This window comes from Solanum dulcamara, chromosome 8 (genome assembly GCF_947179165.1).
Source record: "Solanum dulcamara chromosome 8, daSolDulc1.2, whole genome shotgun sequence".
Taxonomy (NCBI): domain Eukaryota; kingdom Viridiplantae; phylum Streptophyta; class Magnoliopsida; order Solanales; family Solanaceae; genus Solanum; species Solanum dulcamara.
In genome coordinates, this window is record NC_077244.1 from 49,738,581 (window position 1) to 49,765,844 (window position 27,264).

General features: G+C 35.6%; 1 protein-coding gene and 2 long non-coding RNA genes across 3 annotated transcripts in view; 2 read left to right on the plus strand and 1 right to left on the minus strand.

The window, feature by feature from the left end:
- Nucleotides 1–19,792, plus strand: part of LOC129899929 (uncharacterized) — a 28,792-nt gene extending 9,000 nt beyond the window's left edge. Inside the window, exons 2-3 of the mRNA XM_055974925.1 lie at nt 18,886–19,156; nt 19,454–19,792. Coding sequence (XP_055830900.1) covers nt 18,886–19,156; nt 19,454–19,792 — 610 coding nt within the window. The remainder of the gene's footprint in view (nt 1–18,885; nt 19,157–19,453) is intronic.
- Nucleotides 19,793–22,090: 2,298 nt separating this feature from the next.
- On the minus strand, nt 22,091–22,916 carry LOC129901025 (uncharacterized). Its single transcript, XR_008769742.1, has 2 exons — nt 22,610–22,916; nt 22,091–22,509 (listed from the first exon to the last, which is right to left on the minus strand). It is a non-coding gene; the product is annotated as an uncharacterized LOC129901025 (long non-coding RNA).
- A 1,609-nt stretch (nt 22,917–24,525) lies between these two features.
- On the plus strand, nt 24,526–26,460 carry LOC129900663 (uncharacterized). Its single transcript, XR_008769662.1, has 3 exons — nt 24,526–24,791; nt 24,975–25,072; nt 26,051–26,460. It is a non-coding gene; the product is annotated as an uncharacterized LOC129900663 (long non-coding RNA).
- Nucleotides 26,461–27,264: the final 804 nt, after the last annotated feature.

The window sequence follows — 27,264 nt, forward strand, 5'->3', positions numbered from 1 at the left end:
TAATTATTGATTACCCAATATATAATAAACAATAAATGATTTAATTTAATTATCAATAAAAATAAATTAATTTAATTTTTAATTGAATTTTTATATTTTTTTTATAGATAAATGGATGTATAATAGAATTAATGAAATTCGTGGGGAGAATGAGAGATGAATTTCTTGAAGACGTTAAAGGATTTATAAGACATGCAATGTCACTTGACATTTTCAAAGTCATGGGTTGATAGATGTTCTTGTAAGCTATGTAATTCTAATTGCATAAAAAAATGAAATGCAGAAAAAGTTATGTTACATCCCTCATCCATTCTACCGAAAAGCCTCCAAGACACATGGTCTCTTAGAAGCTAATTCTAGGGTTTCAAAAAAGCTTCATTCAAATTCTTGTCTTCTTTCAGGTATGTATAGATTTAGTGTTGGAAACTCCGTTCATCCCCATATCCATGACTTATAAAGTCTTATATTACTTAAAATTAAAGTAGGGTTCCAATCTCAAATCTCCAATTCAATATTTTCGAATTGCAACTTATGTTTCCTTGGATTTGTTTTTAGAAATCTTGAAAACCTTACTTTCTGATTTTGAAGTAATGCTTTTCATTGATTTTCACCATATTTGTTTCAAAAAGTAGTTTTGAAAGGAAAACTTAATGTTCATGAAAGACAGAAGTTGATATTAAATACAGAAATTGAGCATAGGCCATTTTTACAGAACAAAATTTTCAGCAAAGACTCATGCTATGACTTTAGTTATTTTACATGATATATTATGATCATATATAATTTTAAAAGAATTATTTAATACCAAGAGAACATGGGTTAGATTACTCATGCCCCAGAACTACATTACCATCATAGGTTAGGATCATACAACTAGTTGGAAGACTTCTCTTCAACCTAAGAGGCTTAATTTTGGATCCACAGTTTAATCAAGTTCTATGTCCTGAAGAGGTATAGAGCCCTCCCTAACTGATTAGAAGTTGGACATCATAAGCTAACATGGTATATGTCGGTTAAAAGAAACTCTTCAAATAGAAAATATTGTATTTTCTTTATTTAAAGTATTGATTATAATCTTTTATGCATATACTAGCTATGATATTATTTTAGATATTCAGCTTTAATACATGTCTTAGCTTTTCAATTAAGATCTTATTTTTTGCAATCAGCTTATTGCGAATTTTAAATGATTATCTCACATATCTCAGATTTAACTCTCTTCATTTAATGTATCGGCGCTTCTTTAAGCTATATCATTTTATGATGTAGATCCCGACTCTAAGATTTAGGCCCACAGTCAGACATTCCACTAAGTTCTTCGCACTAAACTTATGGTGAATCCTCCTCATATTCAGGTTATTGTTGATTAATTTATAGTTTAGTTCTTAGATATTTTGTTTAAAGGTAGTCGGGGGCCTTGTCCGGATATACTTATTCAGTTCAAACATTAGTTGCTTCATTAGATACTAATAATTTTAGTATTTGACATTGTTCTAGTTGTTTTCAACATTGATGATAGAGACTATTTTATTTTTCAAAAGTTTTTTCATACTTATTATTTCACATCTTCCACATAATTCAATGTTCAATCTTATAACCTGCTAGATCAAAAGTTCACTTAGAGCCGATAGTAGTTACAGTTCCAATCGCCTCTAGGACATTGAATTGGGTCATGAAAAACTTGGTATCAAAATATTAAGTTCAAGAGTCCTAAGATGTCTATAGAGCGGCATCTAGTAGGTCCTTCTTATGGGTGTGAAGTGCGCCACACTTATAATATACTGGGCTTTAGGAAATACTACTTTTCTTTCATATTCTAGTTCGTGCGATGGACTTCAACTCTATCGATCTATTTTAACTCATGCGTGTTCAAATCATGCCTCCGAAGAGAAATGGTAGTCAGAGAGCTACTACAAGTGTTGAGGTCAGTTCCACTACGATGCCACCATCTCACATGATTAAAACTAGAAATGAAGGATGTTCTTCTGGCCATAATTCTAGCACTAAGGCTCCACCATACCATTTGGTTCACAAAGGGGTACAGTACACCTACTACACAATCTACCTACATTGATGTTACTAATGATAAGTTTAGAAATAATGCTCACACAGCTAGTGATAGCCCAATATAGCCGGCAGGGAGTATCCCCTTCTTAAGCTCTCAAGGTTCCTCCGACACCTCCAGAATTTGTGAATTTCTCAAAATGAATCTTCCAAAATTACCAGGGTCCAATCTTGTTGAGAACCCTTAGAACTTTATTAATGATATCCAAAATATTTTTTGTGTGATGCATTCCAATTATACATAGAAGGTTGAACTTGCCTCCTACCAGTTGAAAAAATCGTGAGCTTATGATATGAGTAATGAAAAGGGGCTTATTGTGAGGATGCATTGTCTGCTAAATAAAAAGTTCATAGATAATATTGATCATTCTTCCTTCTTGAGTTGAGGGAATCCAAAGGTGATGAATTTTTGAACCTCAAGCAGGGACCATGAGCATGATAGAGCACAAAGCTTCAAGTTCACCCATTTATCTCTCTATGGTCCGTAGATAGTGTGGCATGAGAGCTAGATAATAAAATTTGTGTTAGAAGTTTCTAAGTATGTGACGTAGGAGTGTAAGGGAGATTTGCTAATTAATGACATGGATATATCTAGACTTATGTTTTATGCCAAGCAGGTTGAGGAAGAAAAGCTGAAGGAAAGGGAAGAAAATTAGAGTAAGGGAGTTAAATAAGCAAACAATGAGATTATTCACCAGAGGAACGATAATAGGAACCAATCATTCTTTCATAAGAGGTCATTTGGACCATCCCTATCATCATTCAGTGCACCAACACCCAAGTATAGAAATGATCAGAGATTTAGAGAACCACTAGGCTGTCAGTCTCAAGGCAATGTTGCATAATAGTTCTCTTACCCTACCTGTAATAAGTGTGAAAATAATCATCCGTATGAGTGACTCTATAGTAATGAAGGATGTTTCAAGTATGTCCAATTGTATAACTTCCTAAAATATTTCCCTTTGCAAGGCATGTCAATGGGGTGCATTAGAGACCAGTTCATCATTGCTCCAATATGTTGTATTGCTCCTAAATGGTTCTACTATACTTATAGGTGGAGGTCAAAATCTCTTGTATGTCTTGTCCAGTTAGAATCAAGAGAATTCTTCAGATACTGTTATTGATTTGTCAAAAAAATTCTCCTTTGATGTATATGTGTTGCTTGAACCTTTTGATTTGTAACCCCTATATTAATGTGAAGTTTGGAATCATTCATAAATAATTTCTAGAGCCCTTCTTTGTTTCTACTCATATTGGTAAGTCTATCACGGCTAGTCGAGTTTCTAGAAATTGTACTATAGCAGTCTATCATAAAGATATCACAACTGACTTGGTTGAGTTAGACATGGTAGATTTTGATGTTATTCTAGATGTGGACTATTCGTATTCTTGTTATGCCTTAGTTTTTTGTAGACCTCAAGTTGTGAGATTTTAGTTTCTAATAAACCTGTCATAGAGTGGGAAGGTAGTCCTATTGTGCCTAAGGGTTGATTTATCTCATATCTTAGGGACAAAAATATGATTTTCAAAGGGTATATTTATCACTAAGTATGATTTCCAAAGGGTTTATCACTAAGTCCGGATTAAGGATTCTAGTTTCAAAGCACCATCTCTTCAATTAGTTCCTATTGTCAATGAGTTCCCAAAAATCTTTTCTGATGATCTTTTTGGAGTCCTTCCTTACAAGGAAATAAACCTTAGGATAAACATCTTTTTTATACTCAGCCTATCTCTATTCCGTCATATAGAATGTCTCTTGCCTGATTTAAAAAAGCTAAAGAAATAGTTTTAAAACCTCTTTGATAGGAATATATTAGACTAAGTGGATCTCCATGGGGTGCCTCAGTTCTCTTTATGCGTAGAAAGACAATTTCCTTAGAATGTGCATTTACTACCATCAGTTGAACAAGGTCACCATTAAGAATAAGTATCCCCTCCCTAAAATTGATGAAATGTTCAAATAAAATTAGGGTGTTACATGCTTTTCAAAGAATGATCTAAAATCCGGTTATCATTCGCTGAAGGTCAGAGAAAGTGACATACTAAAGAAAACTTTGCGTACTCGATATGGTCACTTCCAATTTCTTTGTCATGATTTTTGGTCTAACTATGCTCCCACAACCTTTATGGATATCATGAATAGAATGTTCAAGAAATACCTCACATGCTCGTAATTTCCTTCATAGATAATTGTCACGCCCCGAGAGGGTACCCTAGACGTAACCGGCACTCAGAAACCATTTCTGGCTCCCAAGCGAACCACATAGCCTGATCACACATCCGTTCATTCATTCATTCAGCGGAAAGTTTAAAAATAAAGAATAATTTAGCGGGCAACTCAAATCACCCATCCAACTCGAAGAATAAAGGTCAGAGGCCAACAGATCAACTAAAATATTTGTCATTAAAAATAGTTTGACAAGAATAACTCAAAGATAGAAGTACTCAATCGACCCATCACTATCTAGTCTATGAAGCCTCTATCACTACTATCTAATTGGTGCCAATGAAAAGTTCATGGCTATCTCAAATAAAAATGGAAAGGGCTAACTCGATGTAAGATTACATAAGCGGTGTCCTTCGAAAGTAGGAGAGGACTCACTAATACGCTGAGTGTGAATAGATCCCCAATGATGCTCTTATTGATGATCTCTTAAACCTGTCTCTGCATCATGAAACGATGCAGGTCCAAATTGACATCAGTACGTGGAATGTACGAGTATGTAATATGGCAGAATGAAACATACCTCAAGGAAGAATAACATCGATCCAAATATCTCACATCAGAAAGATAAGAGAGACTCAAATAAGGCGTCATAAGTCTAAAGTAAGAATACATTTTTAGACAAAGACCAATCATATACCATACAATCCAATCCAATCATGTACAATATAATGCAATTAAATCATTCAATCCCATTTCAATCATATACTGTTAACTCGAAGTCAATCACATATCATCTAATCCAATCAACTCATATATCCATCCAAATCATATACAATCCAATCACAACTCGTCTAACCCAATCCGATCATATACCCTCAACTCAACAATCAACTCAATGGACTCAACTCAATAAATATGTAACAACTCACTCAAGTGTCCTAAGTCTAACAAGAAATAGTTTAGACAGGACTAACTCATAAGCATATAGTAACTCACTCAAATGCCCTAAGTCTAACAAGAAATAGTTTAGACGGGACTAACTCATAAGCCACTCAACTCAACTGACTCGGAGCACTATCAAGACCTAAATGGGAGTTTCTCTTATCCGACAACCATCACCTATGATCCGGTGATAGTACAACAATCAGACGTTGTTGCCACATCCGTCCATACCTTGCCATGGCATGAACACCTCCCTAATCATGGATACCATCGATTAGTCAAGTCCTATCATGTCAGGACAAATAAATGGGAAACATCCGACTTTAACGGTTCGATCCCATGGGAAGCATCCGACTTTAACGGTTCCATCCCTACCTATGTTGGCGGCGTAGTTTCTGGGGTTCGAGTATGGACTATACTCTTACCCGCTTCGGTGCTCGATACTCCTCCCATGACTCTATGCTCATAAAACTCCCTCCAATCATCTCAAACAAGCCATCACGGCTAGTTTCATGTGGAACATTACCACCTCATCAACTCTGTTCTCATTTCAACTCAATTAAGTCATAATGGAAAGTCTCATCTAGGACCTTGTCCACTCGTCAATTCCATCCTCAAATCAACTCAATCAAGCCTCATTTAGATAAGCATTTATGACATCTCCTCAGGACTTATCACAACTCTATGGCTTTTAGCCCAACAACTCAAGTGGAGTAACACATTCAAGAAAATTGACTTATGCAACATAATCACATGGTTAAAGAGATCAATAAGACATATTAACAAGTAAAAATGCTCAACTCATTTATAATCAAATTACTCGTGTTCAAAATAATTAAAAGACTCCTCAAACTCAACTCATGCTTAAACTCTTTTTAAATCATAGATGAAACTAATCATTTCTTAAACTCAAAAATAGTGTATAAATAATTTATGCAAAAATGCTCACAAATCATTTATTTAAAACTCCTTCTCAAAAGATCCTTTATTTTTCAAAATACTCATAAGGCTCCAATCAACTCAGATTATGCAAATCACATATCACATAATCACATTAGACTCCAATCCGCTCCATCACATAACATCCTCATCAATACACCTCTTCATCAATCATTCTACACATATTAAATAAGCACCATTCAAGTCATCGCTCACATCGTCATCAAAACATCATCATCACATCATCATCATATATTATCATTTACATCATCATCAAACATTATCATCACATCATTTTCAAGTATCATCATCACATCAATCATCAAACATCTACTCCAAAATCCTTATTTTTGTCCTATGTTCATTTTATAGAATCAAAGGGACATTCTTAACTAACTAATTCATTCTTTTCATTCCAATCAATACATATATAGACACAACTATCCATCTCAACCTCAAGACATTTATGACAAGAAATCTCATCTTGGGTTCATGTGAATGAAACATGAACCCATACTCTCAACAAAACTCAACTCAAGAATATCGTCAATACCTATAAATCTATATACAAAGATACATTTGTAGTTAATAATATGAAAAATAACTATTTAGTAACTCAATTCATTAAAATCATCAATCAACCATTAGTATCTAAAAACATTCCATAGTTTAGGGAAAACTTTCAAGAAACCTTTCTAGAAGGTGCAACTCTTTCACAACTCCTAACCAACACATCTATGGGCATATGGAAGAACTCAATCCATATTTTAGGTTAGCCTTACATACCTTGTTTGAAGACTTTGAATAAACCTTGATGTTAGGTCTTCAATGGAAGGCTTGAATTCTTGAAGCTCTTGAAGGCAATCTTTGTTGGAGAAGGATTTAGAGAAGAAGAAGAAGAAGAAGAGAGGGAAAGTTTTAGGGCTTTTTAGAGAGAGGGAGGACTGAAAAATGGTCCCAAAACGTTCAAGGATAGGGTATATATAATTAGGGAAAAGTCCAAGTTGCCCCTCTTCAAAAATCTAAAAAATTGGGCAAAAACCTTGCTGGCGCTATAGTGGCGCGTCGCGCCACTGCAGCGCCAAGCCAAAATAGGCTTAAAACCCTGCACATCAAATAGTGGCGCGTCGCGCCAAGCCCCAAACTACTGAGGCTGTTTTCTGACGCTATAGTGGTGTGGGGCGCCAAGCCTAAATTTTGCCCAGGCCTGTAATTCCTGCAGTACTAGTATGTAGTAAAATGGCCATAACTTTTGACTTTGAACTCCAAAAATTGCAATTGTTGTGGCTTTGGAAAGAAGACTCAAAGACCTTTAATTTGGTAGGTTGTGGGCCACCCAGTTATTTATATCCTAAGAGATATGGTCGTTTGAAGTTGACCCTTATACTAACTCGTCCGAAAACTTAATCGATTGAAGTTCTTTGGACTTGACTTGGTGTTAGAGATCCCTTATGACCCCTAAACACATCTAACACATTTCAATTACTTAGGAATTAATCCTAACTCATGTGTAGAATTACAATTCCTCCGGTCCGAGTCTACCCACACGTGAAGAAATGTTCGAGTCTTTGCGAAAATATTTCCGGGGTGTCACAATAATATTCTAATATACTCCTATAGTGAGGAGGACCATACTTTCCATCCTAGAATTATACTTCTTTAGGACTGTAAGTTGTATGCTAAATTTTCTAAGTGTGAATTCTAGTTGAAGTCTGTGATATTCCTTGGTCATATTGTATCCAGTGAGGGTATTCAAGTTTATTCCCAAAATATTAATGTAGTGAAAACTTGTCCTAGACCCTCACTACGACATATTAGAAGTTTCCTAGGATTGGATGGTTACTGAAGGAGGTTTGTAGAGTGTTTTTAGTATATTTCTACCCTAATGGTCACCTACCTATTATTAAATTTGTGTATAATAACAGTTACTACTTGGTACTTAGATGAAACCATTTAAGGCTCTATACTGACAAAGGTGTAGGTCTCTTATTGGATGGTTTAAAGTGGATGAAGCCGTGTTGATAGGTCCAGACTTAGTTCACAAAGTTATGAAAAATTTAACGTCATTTAGGAGCGACTGAAAACTACTCAAATCAAAAGAAATATTACTCAAATGTGAGGAAAAGACATTTAGCATTTGAGGTAGAAGATTAAGTTTTCTTGAAGGTTTTGCCTACGAAGGGTATCATGTGGTTTGGTAAAAAGGGAAAACTTGTCCCCGATTTGTTATCCCCTACCGTATTGTGAATAGGATTAGGAACATAACTTATGAATTAGATATAGTTATGGAATTGTCATCCCTACACCATGTGTTTCACGTCTCTATGCTAAAGAAGTCTGTTGGTGATCCTTACTCATCATTACTAAAGAAAGTGATGGCGTAAAGACATCTTATCATATGAAGAAGTTTTGGTTGATATTTTGGATTGTCAGGTTCGTAAGTTGAGAACTAAAAAGGTAGAGTCATTTAAGGTCTTATGGAAGAATCAGTTAGCTGATGAAGCTATATGGGAATCTGAATAATATATAAAGGCTAGGTTTCCACATATCTTCACTCTTCCTGATGAGAATATCTAAAGTGATAGTTCTTCCTTTATAACAAATCTTAGAAGCTATTGTTTCATAATTTTCATGTTGTAGTTCCTGTATTTGTACTCGTGCTGATGTAATCTCTAGTTTTGGGTTCTCAAACCTTGATATGATGCAGTTCAATTCACATTTGTAAGTATAGTTTCAGACAAACAAAGTGAATCTTGATTATTTAAATTTGTTCGAACATTCTAGTGTTGACCATCATTCAAGGACCAATCATCCCAAAGGAGAGATATTGTAATACCTCCCAAACGTATTTCATGTTTATATAGCCTAACATGTCCTTTTTAGCTTTAAAATCAAGTCATTTGGCCTTTAGAATGATTGGAAATCATTTGTGAAGTATTTCAATACTTAAATGGATTGTTCGACATAAAAGTGGATTGTGCGCCATATTTTAGGGTCCATTGCATTGAGGCCCCCACCTTGACTAACAAAAATCTTTAGCGAACCAAAATAGAGCCCCACAGATAGGGGTCGTGACACAGATCCCCTGAGGTGTGTTGGTGTCATGACTCATTCCACCATGAGAGGCACTCACACTAAATCCCCGGTAGAAGAACCATTTATTAACCAATATTTAACTCATTAAAACATATAAGAAAACCATTTCATAGATTTGTAACAAAGATTTGTAATTAAAAAAAACACCTGCGGAAATAATCCCCCCTAAGACTTGAAACTCGTGTACCAAAACTTTTAAATAGTCTAGAATATGCGGATGCAACCCCAAAATAAAAGAACAAGAGAGTTTATGCCCAAACAGAAGGAATAAGAATCAAAGATGAATCCACAGTAGCCTGGAAGAAGTAGCTCGCTCTTGGATTCACATGACGTATGTGTCATAGCAGCAACCTAAATATGCTTTATACTCAACAAAGAAAGAGAAAGTATAGTATAAGTACACCTCAACAATGTATTGATAGGATCATCGACCAACTCTAAATATTCGAATGTAAACATATAACTAGAACATAGTAATATAGGACAACACATACATTAAAAAGTCACCAATATAACAAGACTCTCAACTAGCAATCCTAACTTAACGATCACACAAAACATGTCTCACATAATCACAAACAAGCTGGTTCACTCAAGGAACAAACACATATAAACATAACCAAACATGTACCTGATCCAACCTTATAGTAACCTATATCAGGTGTAGTACTGAGCTAACTGATAATAAAACCTGTACCAGATGTGGTACCCGAGCCAATAAATAGTATCTCATACTAGGCATGGTACCTGAGAAAATTGATAATCTGTACCAGGCATAGTACCCAATCCAACCAATAGTAGAACCTATACAAGGCATGGTACCCGACCCAACCAATGAACCATATATGTCACACAATCACAATCACAATGAAATAACCACATCTGTAAAGACATAACCAAATTAAACAAGTTTATTGCATGAGATTGACAATACGATATCAATTCACATTTATCCCTTATGTTTTCTCCAAACATGCATTGTATAACTAATACTATAGAAATAGTTAACATGCATACATTACATAACTTGGAAAAAAACAACCATTACCTAACTCGAATCAAACCTTAAGAGCTCTACTGAACCTGAACCTTCCCCTTGTTATGAAGCCTAACTTGTTCTTGGCCTAAAAATAACAACCTAACAATCAATCAAATGACCTAAATATTCCTGGATTATAACTTAATCCTAAACCCTAACCTAAATTAATGATCTGCCTACCCAATCCAGGGCTTTCCTACCATTAATTCACCTAGAACTACCAATTTAGTGATTACACTAGTGAATTATGACAAATAAATCAAGAATAACCATTTTATAAGCAACCCAAGGTCTTACACCTAAAATTCCTCATAAACCCATATTTTTCCACCTTAGGATGAACTCAAACCCTCCCTTAGGGCCACAAATACCACATCTAAGGCCTAAAAATCAAAGTACCAAGTTAGGGGAGTAATTTATTTATCTTTTACGGATGATTTTGATGGAAAATAGAAGAAAACTGCCATAGGTCGCCCTTGGTCTTCCCCAAAATGCACTAGCAAAGTAATGAACACTTTTGGGAAATTTTTTGCATATAGTGCGACCAACTCTGCTGTAGCGACCCAATCCCTCTATAGCACCACCGCTGTAGTGGAAATACCCACTATAGCCAGAATTAATTTACCTATTATGGTGGTGTTTCACCTGCTGTAGCGATGTGCATAGGACAGAAACTCAAAAATCCTCCAAAAATTGCTCATTTTGGAACACACCTTCAAACCTTAATATTCCAAAATAACTCATTCACACCAAGTTCTATATCAGGAGTTCAACTAACCCGAATTCACTTTTGAAAAGTCCTAAGAACTCCTTAAAACCTTAGCTAATAGAAAAACCAACTCAAGCATAGACATTTTACCCAATTCTTTCTCAGATTTCCCTAGGATTCACTTCGCTCAAAAATTGTCTAAACCTAGCCTATTCTAAAAATTTTAAATTACTACCGCAGACGTTTTCTCACTCAATTTCTTTCACAACTAGCTCACCCATAATGACAAAAAGAATCATTATAATAGATACCAATTTACTTATCACTCGTCTCTGAATATTCAAACAAGAAAAAATAATCTAAAATAAGAAAGCGGTTGTACCTAAATCCTTAAACAAGTGAGGTACTTGTATCACATGTATTTCTTGATTTTCAAGTGGCTTCCTCAATTGGAAAATGCTTGCATTAAACATTTGCTGATTTTCTTTCCATTTTCCTTAAGTTTTGGACATCATGATCAAGAATAAGATTTGACTAAAGGTTATTATCTAAACAGACTGAATCACACTTGATAATGTACTCCCCATACCCATGGTATCTCTTCAGCATAGATACATAAAAACACTGGATAGACTTCGGAAAAACTGGGCAGCAATGCTAATCTGTAAGCTATTGGGCCAACACGTTCAAGAACCTCAAAGGGATCGATATATTGAGGGCTAAGATTTTCTTCTTACCAAACTTCATGACTCCCTTCATTGGTAACACTTTCAATAGAACCTTCTCACCAGCCAGAAATGTCATCTCTCTTACCTTGCTATCTATACATTTCTTTTATCTATTCTAGGTTTCCAATAACTTGGTTTGAATACCTCTCACCTTTTCCTGAGCTTCCTTTACCAAGTTAACACCTAGAGGCTTCAAATCACCTACCTCAAACCACCCTATTGGCGATTACATCCCCTCCTAAAAAGAGCCTAAAATGCTGCCATACCAATGCTAGAGTGATTACTATTATTGTATAAAAACTCACATAACGGTAAGAATTGATCCCAATGACCTCCAAAGTCAATCACACATTCTTACAGTTTGTCCTCCATTACTTGAATCATCTTCTCCGACTGTCCATCAGTCTGAGGATGAAAAGTTATGCTAAGAGTGAGATGAGTTCCCAACTCCTCGTGAAACTTGCACCAAAGTTTTGAAATAAATTGCATTCCATGGTCTGGTATAATAGAAAGGAGAAACCCTTGAAACCTCACTATTTCATTGACATAAATCTTGGACAACTATTAGGAGTTGTAAGACCCCAGAAGTAGGAGAGTTAGAAGTAATGAGAAATTTCTAAATTGTTGACTGGATCTAAGTTTACGATCATCTCTATGATTTGTAGAGGTTTCTACGACTCGTAGAAATGAGTTATAGAGGGCAGTTGTCTAGAAACTCTTTCATGTGAGGTCCTACTACTCAACTGGGTGAGTCGTCATCCTATTGACGAGTCATAAGGATGACTTATACACAAACTTCAGAGACCTATATATTTGTAGGTTTTAGGACTTATAGGGCGAACAAATTTGATGAGTCTAATAAAGTTTACGAGTCGTAGACATGACTTGTAAGACAAGTTGGAGACCCTCAAATTTTAGGTTTTTATACCATGTAGGACGAGTCATGTTTATGACTCGTAGTCCAGTTGATGAGTCATTGACACGACTTATAAGGAAGAATTAGAGACCCTGAAATCAGGGTCTTCTCAGAAGCCTACATGACGACTTAAGTCTAGGTGTCGTAGACTTGAGAACGACTCGTAGGACCCTAGTCGTAGATTCAAATTTGAACTTTTAATGAAGGATAATTATGTATTTTCCCAAGTTTGGTTCAATGAACCTAGAAATGATTATGGCTATGTGCAAGCTTATATCTACCCAATTCTTTAAAATTTCCCCTCATTCTAAATCACTATCCCAAATTCTCTAAGGCAAGAATTCTCTCAAGGATTCTTCTCCAAGCTTCAAGCTAGGGTTTTAGATTTCTTTAAGGTTTCTTATTCAATTCTTAGTGAATTCAATAAAGGTATGCGGGGATTTATCCATGGGTTCCTTTCACCCATGGAGTCCCAAAGTTTTCTCAAGTTTCCTCTAATTTTTAATCGATTTATGAACCCTAGTTTTGATGAATTGCATTGGGTATTTCAATTTCATTTTGAATTGTTATCAATGATTAGTCTAACATGTTTCTACATAAATTACATTCTTTTAAGTTGAATTATGAATGCACATGCATAAATCTATTTTTAAGGTATGATTATGAAGTTAGAAATAATTTTCATGAGTTGATTATGAGTTTAATGATGTTTAAAGAAACTTTTCATGATTTAAAGTTGAGATTTTGATCTAATGATGAAGTTATGATGATGATCAAGTTATGATTAAAGAGAGTTATTATGGTGTGATAATACGATTCTCACACAATCATGTTCAAAAATGGTGATAAGTACAATTCTCACTAAAGTTATGAATTCCTATGAATCACTAAAGTTAATGAGCTACTCTAGTATGATTTATGAAGATGGATTGACAAGTAGTTACTATCTTTCCCTATAATATTATGATCATGTTTTAGTGGGTTTTGTTGGGATATTGACTAAGCACCAAGAGGACTTTTAGAAGGGGTTCATTCCGATACCGTAGTTAGTTACCGAATGGAATCCTAGTAGCAACCTAAAGTCCCAAACTATGTTGCCCGCATAGGATTGCCTTCATGGCCTAGCTAGTGGATCCACATATAACATAGTTGATTTGAGTACTATGATAAAGTATACCCTTGCAAGGTAGCCTCCCTCTTATCAAATAGCACGAAAGCAGGTCGATGGTAAACTGGAATGATACCTATTATAACTGCATCGAAAGACTCATCCTCAGGCCTCTCTAGAAAAGAATAGCACTGTGCTCCCTTGCCACATCTGCCCTACATAACACCTCAGCCTCAGCCTCCTCCCTGTACAACTATAACACCACTATCACCCCGATCGAAAATATGACTGCCCCTACTAATCTGATCTCTTCCTCGACCTCTGGTCGGTGGGAATGGTACTCTAACTGGAGCTAATGGACTAGGATGGAGTCACCCTGTCCCTGAGTAGGAAACCTTCACATGAGATGATCGAGATTCCCATAAGTGTAACAATGCCTATGAGTCGAACCTTGGTACAATGGCCCCTGAAGAAGTACCATAACAACCTCTGTTAAAATTGTAGGATCCTCAAGCAACTTGGCCACCCTCGGACGCTAGCATAAAAGAATGAATGGGTCATTATCGCTGAAATAAACCACCCCTCTGTGTGAACTCTACCTCCTTATAAGGTGCCTGAGAACTGACCACCGGAGCAGGACCTCTTGGTGTCCCCAAACTTCTCTCTAAATATCAATTTTATCTCTTTGGTGGTGCTCACAATTTAATATAAGGAAGCCCCTTACGGCCCGATCAAAACACATAAGATCGAAAATAGAAGGTCAACCCTTTCATGAATCTGTGGACCCTCTCCAACTCATCTGGGATAAACATTATAGCATGCCTCAATAATTGATAGAACCATATCTTATACTCGATAATGACTCATACTCAGAAATAGATATTCTATCTTGAGTCAAGCTCTCAAATCTCAACCTACTCTCCTCGCATATACTCCATGGGATGAAGTAATCCTCAAATGCCTTAGCAAAAGCACCCCACTCTACTAGAGGTGATCTAATTGGCCTGGACCTCATGAACATCCTCCACCACTCTCTGGCCAACCCACGGTGCTGAAGTGTAACAAATCGGATGCCCCAGGCATCAGCTATACTCATTGTATCCAATATATCATGACATAGTGTTAAGAACTCGCGAGCGTCCTCACTCCTAATGCCTTGAAACTGGAGTGGTTTCATCTTTTAAAACCTCTTGTAGCACTGTTGATCTGCAAATGTAATGGCCATATCTCTAGTGGCCTATGTACCGACAGTTGGTGTGGGAACCTATTATGGATAACCCACTTGATCCTAGAAAATTGGGGCCTAATGCTGCTCTAGGGTCTGTGCCCTAGCTCTAGTCTGTGAATGTTGTTGCCTGCAGCACCTTGAGTAAAACTCTCCAACATACCTAGCATCCTCAATAAGGGCTCCTAAAGAATTGGTGCCGCGAGTCCTAGAGTAAACTGGTCCTCAGCAACCTCAATATGTGGCTCTAGGAAGGCCTCTATAGCACGACCTCGGGCAAGTGCCACTCCTCAAGCATAGACTTTACCAGTAACTACTCCCTCATCTCAGCCTCTCCATGAACCTTACCTGTAACCCTAACTGGTGTCTCAATGGATGCTTAGGGACTGCCTCCCCTCTACTAATAGTTGTAGCTTTGGTCCTCTATATCTTCCAAAACAACACATAAAACTCAGCACTAGCAATAACAAATCGGCACGATAAGAAAGAGTGAGTAAAGAAAGTTTCCTAACAGTACTCATAGCCTCTCAAAGATAAGTACAAATGTCTATGTATTGATCCTCGAGATTCTACTTAGACTTTGCTTATTCACGTTAGAACTATGAACCTAAATTTCTGATACCATTTGTCAGAATATAAATCCAGGTGTGATTGCAGTCATCTTAATTCGCTGAGACAAGTCAATCCAAAACCTAACCAAAGAGGGAATAAAGTGGAAGCAATCTAAATAAATCGATAAAAATGAAAATTCAGAAGTCTTAGTCATCTCTAAAAACCCAAAGGATTGGTTATCATAAGTACAAGCCTCTAAAATAGTAGAATTGAAATAAATACAAGTCTAAAGAAATGCACTCATCTTTCAAATGGTCAAAGCATGAAAAAGGAGCGAGAGAGATTGTCGGCGTCAACAACTACCTCTCAAGTAACTCAAAAAGCCGCGGATAAAGAAAGGAGAAATCTAGATCACTGTCTAAGCTCAGAACCTACACAGGTGTATATAGCAAGGGGTGATTACCAAACAACACGGTACTCAGCAAGAAATACAATAAATTCATGCAAAGTTAAATAGAACAAGTACCCCTGATCTACATTCTGCAAGCAAAATAGTTCAATCTAATAGTTTCTATATGCAGATATAGCTCATGTAACACGTAAGTTAGGTATGTTTCCATAACTCAAATAGATAGTATCAATGTCGTACGTATTGCAGTTTCAACTGCTTACATAGTAAGGGAAAATACTCATATAGTCAAGTCAATGCATTACAATGCAATGTGATGAATGCCAAATGTGATGCTAAAATAATAACCACGACACGTGGCACATCCCAGTATGCAAAAATATAACAACCACGATGCGTGGAATGTCCCTTAATGCAATAATATAACAACCACAATGCGTGGCATGTCCTCAATGTAAGAATATAATAACCACATTGTGTGGCATGTCCCTTGAATTCTCTTTATTTTCCTCTTTCATTATCACTTAGCCGAAATCATTTCACATCGGCAAACTCATCAATTGTGACCTCAATGATATATATCAACCCAAATAAAAATGAGATTATTCATGCAATCGATGAAAAGAAAATGAATTCCAATATCATATGCAATTCTTGCCACAAATATCACAATGTAAACTTCAAAATGAGTTAACAAAGTCAAATAGTTCAAATAACTCGATTCATTAGGTAAATTTTCCCTCTTATATCTCCAAATGCTCAATCTTAAGTGTTTCAATGATTCATAATTAACCCAATACCAACTACAATTAAATCAAATAGCATGTAACTAGAATACACATTCTATAAAGCTTACGAAGGTCTAGAGTTTTACTTGCCTTGATATCGCACCCGACTACTCCAAAACTTGAACCTTTTCCTTTTATCCATGCTCTGAATCATAAGGATATAATCAAAAATGAATTCTCAATCAAATTACGGAGCTAACGACACCAAAATCATAGTTTTTTAAATTCAGATCGAAACCGACCTAAAAACCCGATAACAAAAATGAAGGCCAAATCTAGAAATTTTTACATCAAAATGTTCCTTGAAGTATTAGGAATCTTTTGTTAGAAAACATTTTAAAAATATGATTGAAATCAGTTCACAACTCAAATTTTGTAAAAATCTTGGTTCAAGTAAAAACTCCCAAAATTTAAAGTCCCAAAACCATGAATTCAAGGTTAAAATCACCAAATAATAGCTGGGTATTAAAATATTTAATTCAAAAATACTTACCCAATGAATTCCCAAGAAATGCTCCTCCCCAAATTGTCTCTACCGAGCTCCAAAGTTCAAAAGAGGAGTAAAATGGCCTTTTCTCATCTTTTTGGAAAAGACCACTATTCAGGAAAAAATATCTCTTCGTGAATGTGGCTCATTAAGCCCGCGATCGTGAAGCACAGAATCCTAAGCCTCCACAATCGCAGAATGATCCATACGAATGAGGAGTTCAAGACCCAGAACCCTGCATGAACTCGGCCTGAGGCCCATGAACGTGAATTCCTAACATCCTTACCCTTCGTGAATATGCCACTAGCTCCGTGAACGCGAAGAAGGGTGGGCTTGAGACAATTGACAACAATTTTACCTACACACCAAGTCTCTGAATTGACCCCCAAGATTCTTTTGAAATCCTGCACACATAAACCATATATGCATTCCTACTAAATTCGATGATCTGTACTCAATGGAAGCATCAGAATTTGAATTTGAGGTCTCTTTGATGTGCAACTTGATAAGTCACAATAAAACTAACTTTGAACCTCAAAACATCAAAACGAACTGTGGACCTTCAAAAATTCACCCAAGACCAGTCCTAGACCTAAATTCATCCCCCCAAATCTTTGTTATAAATCCAAATATGATTCTGTTATAAATCCAAATCTAATCTCCAAATATTGACCAAAGTCAACCCTATGATCAAAATTTCAAGAATTACCAACTCAAGAACTCAAATCTTTGTTATAAATCTAAATCTAATTTTGGCAACTCTCTTAGATCAAATTCCATATTCCAGAGCTTCTAGAATCAACAAAATTCCATTCTGAGACTCGTAGCTGTGATTGGTCCCAAATACCACTTTTGAACACTTTAGGCCTTTAAAACTCAAAAACTTCCAAAACTTCATCTTTTCAAAGAATTTCTCAAAACCAACCCCTAACACATATTAGAAATAACTCAGGACAACTATCGGGAGGGGTAAAATTATATTTTATAAAATTTTTTAAAAATGACCTTCAGGGTCATTACACTAATCCACCATATAAAACACTATTCTTATACACTTGTGAAATTATTTGCACTTCGCGCGGCTATAGAAAAAATAATAGATTTTGATAAAAGAGTAAGGGTTGTAGTGTTGCAGGCCAAGCTTCAGTGTTGCAGGCCAATCGTGATAAAAGTTCAATTTATTTTGAAAGTGTGCCATACGGATCAGGAGGCTATACTTAATACTCTAGGATTTGTAAGAGGTGAGCTATTTTAAATACCTAGGCGTACCTTTGAGCTGCAAGAAGCTTACTAACAACTAGTTCCATCCACTGCTTGAAAAGACATTAGGCAGAATTACTTCATGGACAATAAAAATTCTCTTTTACGCAGCCAAAATTAAACTCATTAAAAGTATATTATTTTCTATTCAGATATATTGGTAACAAATTTTGTTAATACCAAAAAAGGTAATTCAAATGATAGAATCTGTCTCCTGGACGTTCTTCTAGACTGAAGCATCAACTTATTAGAAAGGCACTTGTGGTATGGAAATATTTGTGCAACCTAAGGTTGTCATAGGGATTAATACCCCAGCTAAGGGTAGAGGTAGGGGAAGAGTGAGAGGACACGGTTGCTGGTAGATGTCATGCCCAAAGAGTGATACTTGCCAGAGGTCGTATTAGAGAGGCCTCCTAGAGCCACAAGTTGAGATTGCTGAGGACCAGGTTCCTCCAGAGCCCGCGACACCATTGCCCAAGGTCATTCTAGAGAGGCCTCCCTAGAGCCACAGGTTGAGATTGCTGAGGACCAGGTTCCTCCAGAGCCCGCGGCACCATTGCTTCAGGAGACCTTATTGAGGATGCTGGGTATGTTAGAAAGTTTTACACAGAATAGAGTTGGTGTCCATACTCCAGAGCAACATCATGTCCTAGTGGCTCCAGATCATATGGGCCAGCTACTATTGGTTCCCACACCAATTGTCGGTGCACAGATTACTCCAGATATGGTTATGCCTATAGAAGATCAATAGTGTTATAAGAGGTTTTAAAAGATGAAACCACTCTAGTTATAGAGTGATAAGAGCAAAGATGCACACAAGTTTTTTATATTATGTCATGAGAAATTGGAGGCGGTGAGCATAGCTGATGCCTGGGGTGTTCAATTTGTTGCACTCCATCTCCGTGGGTCAGCCAGAGAGTGGTGGAGGTCATTCATGAGGTCCAGACCAGTTGGATCCCCTCTAGTTGAGTTGGGAGTTTTTGCTAGTGCTTTAAAGGATCACTTCATCCCATGGAGAGTATAGGAGAAGAGTAGATTGAGATTCAAGAGTTTGACTCAGAATGGTATGTCAGTTGCCGAGTATGAGGCACATTTTTGTCAGTTGTCAAGGCATGCTACAATATTAATCCCAGATGAGGTGGAGAGAGTCCGCAAGTTTATGAAGGGTTTGACCTTATCTATTCGATCTTATGTGTTCAGATCATCCCGTGAGGGAGCTTCCTTCCAGTCTATTTTAAGCACCGCCAAGGAGGCAGAATTGATGGTCAGAGAAAAGTTTGGGGATACCAAGAGGGCCTGTACTAGCGGTCAGTTTTTAGGTACCTCATCTGGAGGCAGGGGTACATACAGAGGCGATAGTTAGTTTCAGCACCAGAGACCTGTTCATGCTTCTATGCCAGCAGCCGATAGTAGAAAATTAGTCCGAGGGTCTTAGAGTTTGGGCCGAGGTGGTTTTGGTATTTCATCAGGTTTGTCGCAGCAGTCTTCTGTCCTAAGGTCACATTTTAGTTGTGGATATCCATGTCATTTGATGCGCCATGCCCACTACAGACTTATTCAGGGCTCCAACACACATATTCAACGACTTTAGAGAGAGATTCAGAGCCTTTGGCTAAAGGTTGGGGGATTGCTCAAATAGGTAGAGGTAGTAGAGCCTCTGGTGGTAGTGTTGTGATTCTGCGAGGTAGAGGTACAGTTTAGGAAGGTGGTGGAAGAGGAGCTCAGTTCTATGTTTTTTTAAAGAGACTCGAGGCTGAGGTTTCAGATGCAGTTATTACAGGTATTGTCCCAGTTTTCCATCGACCTGCATCTGTGTTATTTTTCCTTGGATATACATTCTCCTATGTCTCTACTATTTTGCACTGAATTTGATTTGACTTGTGATTGCATGCCCTTTCCTGTACATGTCTCTATACCCGTAGGTGAGCCCTTAGTGGTGGATCAAGTGTATCGATCCTGTCTTATTTCTTTAGCGGGGTGTGATACTTGGGTAGACATGATTATACTAGGGATGGTAGACTTTGATGTGATGAAGTGGAAAGATGAGGGGTTTAGTCCCAAAAATGAATTGTTGTATAATAAGTATTTGAAGATATCCAAAGTTTTTAATATGAGTGGCAATGGGGACAATGTCTATGTGGTCACAGAAGGTGCAAATAGACACATTGTCAATCTAAGAAAGAAAAAGTGCACATATAAGACATGTAATCTCACTGGAATTTCATGTCCACAAGCAATCAAGGATATGGAGCACAAGAAAATGAAACCTAAAAGTGAAATTGATTGGTATTATAGTAAGGAGTCATCCTGATGTTTACAAACACAAGCTGCAACCTGCTAGGGGAGAACCATTCTGGAATGTTGACCATTTACAAGTCATTGAACCACAAAAAATGGTTAAGCTTGTTGGCAGACCTAAGGTTATCAGGGATAGAGAAAAGAATGAGGCGGTTAAGAGGCAAGAAAAATGAAAGCAATCAAGAAAAGGTAAAGTGATGACATGTCGTATTGTGGAGAACAAAATTGTAATTCAAAAGGTTGCAAAAGGTAATTTTATTAAATCTATTTATTTCAACAAAATCATAAATAGTTCTATTTATTTACATCGCAATTCATTTTATGGATAAAGAATGTAAAGTAGAGGAAGTAAGCTACTAATCAAGGGAACAAGTTATAACGATAATGCTAGGAAAAAGAAGTGGCAACCTAGGAGAGGTTTGATTGATGAAGAGGAACCTTCTAAGGAAGACATCAACTTAATATCCCTCCAACCAACAGAAGAAAATCAACATGAATTTGAGTATGCTTCTAGAAGCTATATTTTAGAAGCTGAGGAAGATGATGAAGACCCTCATCTAAGGCTAAGAACAGTTTCTGAAGAAGCTTATTTAACAAGACTGAAAAAGAAACAGAATCTACAAAAATCAATTGGGACTAAAGTAATAAGCTTCAGAGGTGACAAATTTGGTGTTAGTGAACCTACAAACCTTCCCATATCACCAACTGGATGAACTTAGAAGGGAAAAGATGCAATTAAAATCAGCCAGCTACAAGCACAGAAAATTCAAAAGTTAAGGTCAAGAAGGGGATGCTAGTGTGTAGAGTGTTGGTGACCTTTTTGTTGTTGTATAGGCTGATGCCTTTAATGATATTGACAATATTGTATTTATTTTTGCTAGATTTATATTTCAGCTAGACTTATGTTTTTTCTAGACTAATAGAAGTTTCAGATTTAATAGTCTAAACAAGCTCCATTATTGCACCCTTGTTTAATTGAAGTTTTAGATTTTATGGTACTATTATTTTGTTGTCTTGATCTAAGTGACATATTTGCTATTATATGAAAATGCAATTTAATGTTTACTTATCATTAGTATCTTTAGCATAGTTGTGTAGACTTAGTGTGGAGTAGATGATGTAAGGTATGTCATGTTACAGCTTTAGGTCGTGTTAATAGTAGAACTTTGTATCATTTTTTTCCCACTTTTCTGCATGTTGAACTTAATCGTGTTGCATATACTTGTGGTAGCCTGTAATTGTTTGCAAAGAGGAAAACTGGAAACACATACTTACACAACCTGTAAACATACATTACACAATCATACACCACATCACTTGAAAATTAAGAATTGTGTGCATAAAATAGATTGACACTTGAAACTCGCAACCAAGAAAACTCTTGCAACCAAGAAACTACATATGAAATCTTCATACAAGAAAAATACTTGAAAATTTCAACCAAAAAAAATATATCTTCCTTACACTTGAAAATTGCAACCAAGAAACTGCATTACTTGCAATTGCAATGACACATCCCACAAACACATCAAATGACAATATAAACAACATCTTCAACTTCATAATTTCGCTTTCAAATCTCTTAATTTATTCATCTCAAAGTAGTTTATACTCATTAAATTCTTCAATTTGTTCTTCAAGTTGTCTTTTTCAATCTTAACTGCACTCAATGATTCTCTCAAATTCTTCATTTTCACTGTAGCAATTTTTAAGTTAGACTTCAACAAATTTACTTCAATGAAGAGAATCATCTTTCCACTTTCAAAACCCACAATTTTCAATCTGATCCAGAACAATAGAAAAGAATTCAGATTCTCAAAAATTTAATCATACGAATAGACACTTATAAATCATACAAAATTGACTTTTAATAAAAACATACCTTAGATTTAGAACACTAATGAAAACTTCTTTCGGGGTTCAATGGAGTGGTTGAAGTGAAACAACGAGCAATTTCACCAAAAAAATATGTCATCATCGAGGTAGTAATTGAATCACGGCTAATTTCAAACATGGAATAAGGCCTGATTTAGGGATTTAGGAATTATGATGGCTGAAATCAGAACTAATATCGCAGAGGTAGGATTTATTAGATCGGCAAAGATCGAAGAAGAACACCGACGATCTAGGGTTTGGAGTTCTTTGACTTTACCTAGTGAGTAGTGAGACTTTGAGTGTGATTTGGTTTGGGTATATTATTTAGGGTGTTAGTGAGTAGGTGGGTTAGATAATAATTTGGGAGGGTCTTTTTTTGTTGGTAAATATTAAGTAAATAATCGAGTAGAAGCACATGATGAGGACACGTGTTTAGTGTGAAGGATACAAGTGCTCCACTTTTTGGACATCAAGGGCTCTGGTGTCTCAATAGTATAACGAAAGGTATATGTATACCATTTTTAATAGTTTGGAGATAAATTTGTCCTTTTTTCCTTATTCTTGAGAAGTTAGTGAAATTGATGGTTGAAATAATCCTAGGTAGTATAGATCGTAAATTTTTACTTTGTTGAGCAAGCAACTTTTCCTGATTAATTCGCGTCTTGTTTAATTCTATTGTTTATTATTTACTGTGTTTCCCTAAACCAGGTTCGGAATATGTGTGATAGGATAAAGTAGTTCTTTCATCATTGTTTTCGAGAATTGAACTAAGTGAATTTTGATAAACGAATTCTTTACCCACTTGATATGAGAAACTTTGCATGCAGCAACATCTTCTATATAAGTTTGGAATATCTAAAAAAAAATTATATAGTTCTAAATAAATAAATAGAAATTTGATGTATCTTAAATAATTAATCAAATTAGAGAAGAGTGTCATCTTACGTACAAAGTAGAGAAAATAGAGATATGATCGTCCTTTCTCAAGGCTCAAAGGACGTCATTCTGTTTTCCAAAGCTATAATTCATCCAAATGATGTGTTCAACCTAAATACTACTCCGTACTATACTTGTAAAGTTGGTCGCATTTAACCCAACTAGACAAGGCCATGTGTGCATGGGATCATAGAGCTTTCACTTTTACCACTATGCTAAAAATGATCTTTAACGATAATTAATTAATGACAATAATTTAATTGTCACTAAAAATGTCTTTTTAGAGGCAATTAATACTCTTTATAAATATCGCTAAAGTTATAGCGATATTGAATCTAATGACAATTAACTATTATCGGTAAAAGTTTTAGCACTCTTTTTTAATGTATATATTTATTATCGCTAACCGTTATTTTTGTTATAGTTTACGTGGCAACTCATTATAGGTTTGTCATTGATCCAACTTTTGAGTCACTGGAGGGGTAATCTTTGGCCTTCCCTAAAAGTCGTTCACTTCAATTATGAGATTAATCCCATTTAGCAATTCTTGCTGTGAAATCGGTATCTATAACTTTATTAGATCTCTAAAAAATTGAAAATGCATATCATTCCTTAGTGGAAAATCTTTAAAAATTCAAATATGTATTAATTGATTAATAAACTATGAGAATCTGAATTAATCGATCAATATGTATCTAAAAATAATTTTAAAAAAGACAGTTCAGTGCATTAAAGCTTTCGCTATGTCCGGGAAAGGGTCTGACCACAAGAGTCTATTGTCTGCAGCCTTAACTTGTATTTCTGTCAGAAGGCTGTTTCCAATAAGTATCTAAAAATATATATAAAAATACAAATAAAAAGAAAAACTAATTTCCAGCCCGGATGTTAGTTGAACGGGGTCCTACCTTTGTTAATGACATCTCCAATAAAATACCAAGTAATGATTGTTATAGCTTTCCATTTCCAATGGTGGCAGAAGAAGGATGAGCGGTCCTAACTTGAATGGTTTTCAAAAATATGGTTTTCTTTTCTTTTACTATAGGCTATATATAACTTTGACTTTGAGTGTGTTGGCAATAAAATGATGATTAATAAGTTGATGCTCATCCATAATTGTGACATTTCCGTGGTTGCCGCTTTAACTGACATGTATGAATCTGAACCGACACATGATAAAGACATGAAGATGGAAAAAAGTGTTAAAAAGTACTGAGTTGTAAAGACCAACAAACAGATCAGCCTTTTTTTTTCATGTATGTATATATGAATTCTTACATTTTTGACGTATAAGCATTGTTATATATGAAAATGTAAATAATTGGGATTCATCTTTAATTTATAATTGTGTGTTGTTAATTTGCTAGATCATGTTTATTTTATCTGTAGCTGCAAAATCTTGCTTTTGAAAAGATAATATAATATATATAGTTTCATAGTTTGGTGTTGTAGGGAGGAATTTATGAAGAATAGGATGAATGAGGATGGATTCTATTTGAAGTGGATGGAAAAGCTTTTGAGAAGCATTTCAAAGCAGGTACTTAATTCATTTCCATTTATTCACCTTTTACTTATGTCACTATTCTTATTGTTTTAAGAAGTCGTGTGAGTTTGAATCCTGGGATCGGCAGATAATCACTACTTCTCTCTAAAAAAATTGGTAATGACACGATACACTGACTAATATGAAACTCTAAATGAAGTGAAAATTAAATTGAATACTGTAATCAAGTAAGTAGTATAATTAATTTAGAAAATCATAATGGTACATTTGTTCCAAATTTGGTTGAGAAGATGGTCATGAATTAGTTGTCATTTCTGGTTATGATTAAAAAAAAACTTCGATATCGGAAACCTAAAATTTATGAGAACTGAAATTTTAGAAAAATCGAACCAAAGAGCCTAATTAAGAACCGAAACTGAAGAACGTAATTCGGTTGGGTCCAGTTTTTGGGTATTTATGCCCACCCCTGTGCTCTAAGTTAAGGTTTCTCTTTATGTTCAAATCTGGACAAATGAATCGAGAGAAGCATGTCCTCGTGCTTTCTTCAGTTTTAGTGGCTTACGTGCTTCTCACAAGCCAATACATCGATCGTCTGTTTAAGTAGAACGGAGAACAAAAGTACTTAAATTTGACAAACATAAAGGACTAAAATGGTTCTTATATAAATTTATAGGATTATTTTAGACTTGCAATTCCCAAATGTAAGTAATTTTGTCATTTTCCAGTAACAACTGACTGTTTAAATATGATAACTTGAAAAATGATGTACGTGATAATTAAAAGCTTTAAACCAACGAGTATTGAGATTCCAAATAATGTTCTGGCGGATTCAATGGACTGTTATTGTCCGATGTAAACGAAACATTGATTTGGGGTATTTTTCTGTTTCTCTCCGTTAATTTTTGTGTATTTAAATATGCTTGGATTGATTAATATATATATACCACCAACATAACGGGATTTTTAGTGCATCAAACTGTCCCACGACATAACAATCTTTTTCTGAAACAGGAAACTTTGTTACCATGGATATATGCCAAGAAAAATCTCTTGAGGAGTGAAAAGGTTCCATGCTCATGTCCAACCTCTGGATCTGACATATAGGAACTAATTCATTTTGGAAGGCAAGTCAAGTTGTGGCTATTGTGAGTTCATTCGTAGTACTAGTTGTTACTGGTACAATTAGTTTAATTATATACCAATATTCTGCTTTTAATAATGTATAGGTTGGGATCCAGCTTCCAAAAGTAATGCCCTTTGTTGGGCTTCTAGTTAATTAGATTTATGGTCTTCTTCTTCATCATATGGAAGTGTGCATCATGTTCATTTGATGGACAAGAAGAAATATATGTTTGTACCTTAATGATGTCGATTGACGACAGTGGATGGTTTTTTTAATGAATATATATAAGTTCGACTCTTTTGGGATTTAACTTATATTTACTAACTATATAAATAATTTTCACTTCTTTAGTGTATTTTAACATGTTGTCGCATCGTAATATGTTTTATTTCACAGGTTACTAATTCATCTTGTTATGAACTATTACTTCATGTTATCATTAAGGTGACATCAGGGCCGGAGCTAACCTTGCTCAAGGGGTGTCAAGCGACACTTTTTCGTCAGAAAATTATATTATATACATAGGTCAAAATTTGGTTTAATAAATATATATACAAGTGTTGACACCTCTTGACACAAGCTGAAGGTTTAGTATAATGGTTAAGGGATTGCAATTTTTTTTTTTATGTTGTGTTTTCTATCCTTGCTAGCAGCATATATTTTTTTACTTTATATTTTGACACTCCTTAATAAAAATTTGGGATCCGTCATTGGGTGACATGATAGTATAAAGTTTCTTTTGTATTAGCAACTTATATAAGTTATTAAACTCTTGTTTGGATTTACCTAAGTATATTAACATCGCAAACAAAAAATTACACTATCGTTTCAATTTTTCTTGTTTTAGTAGTTCCATCATTATATATATTCTGTTGTGAAAATAAACTAAATACAATAAAATAAAGCGGAGAGAGTAAGTAAAGAAAAAAGGACAAAAGAGAGAAAAGAGAAATTTGCACTATATGTATTTATGCGTGTTTTTCTGCACACACAGAAATGGCAAAGAATTGCCATATTTATAGCAAAGAAACCCAAGCAAGTTGTCCAACTTGCCTAGTGGTCTGCACATTATCAAATTGGTAGTGGGTCTCACTGAAAATAA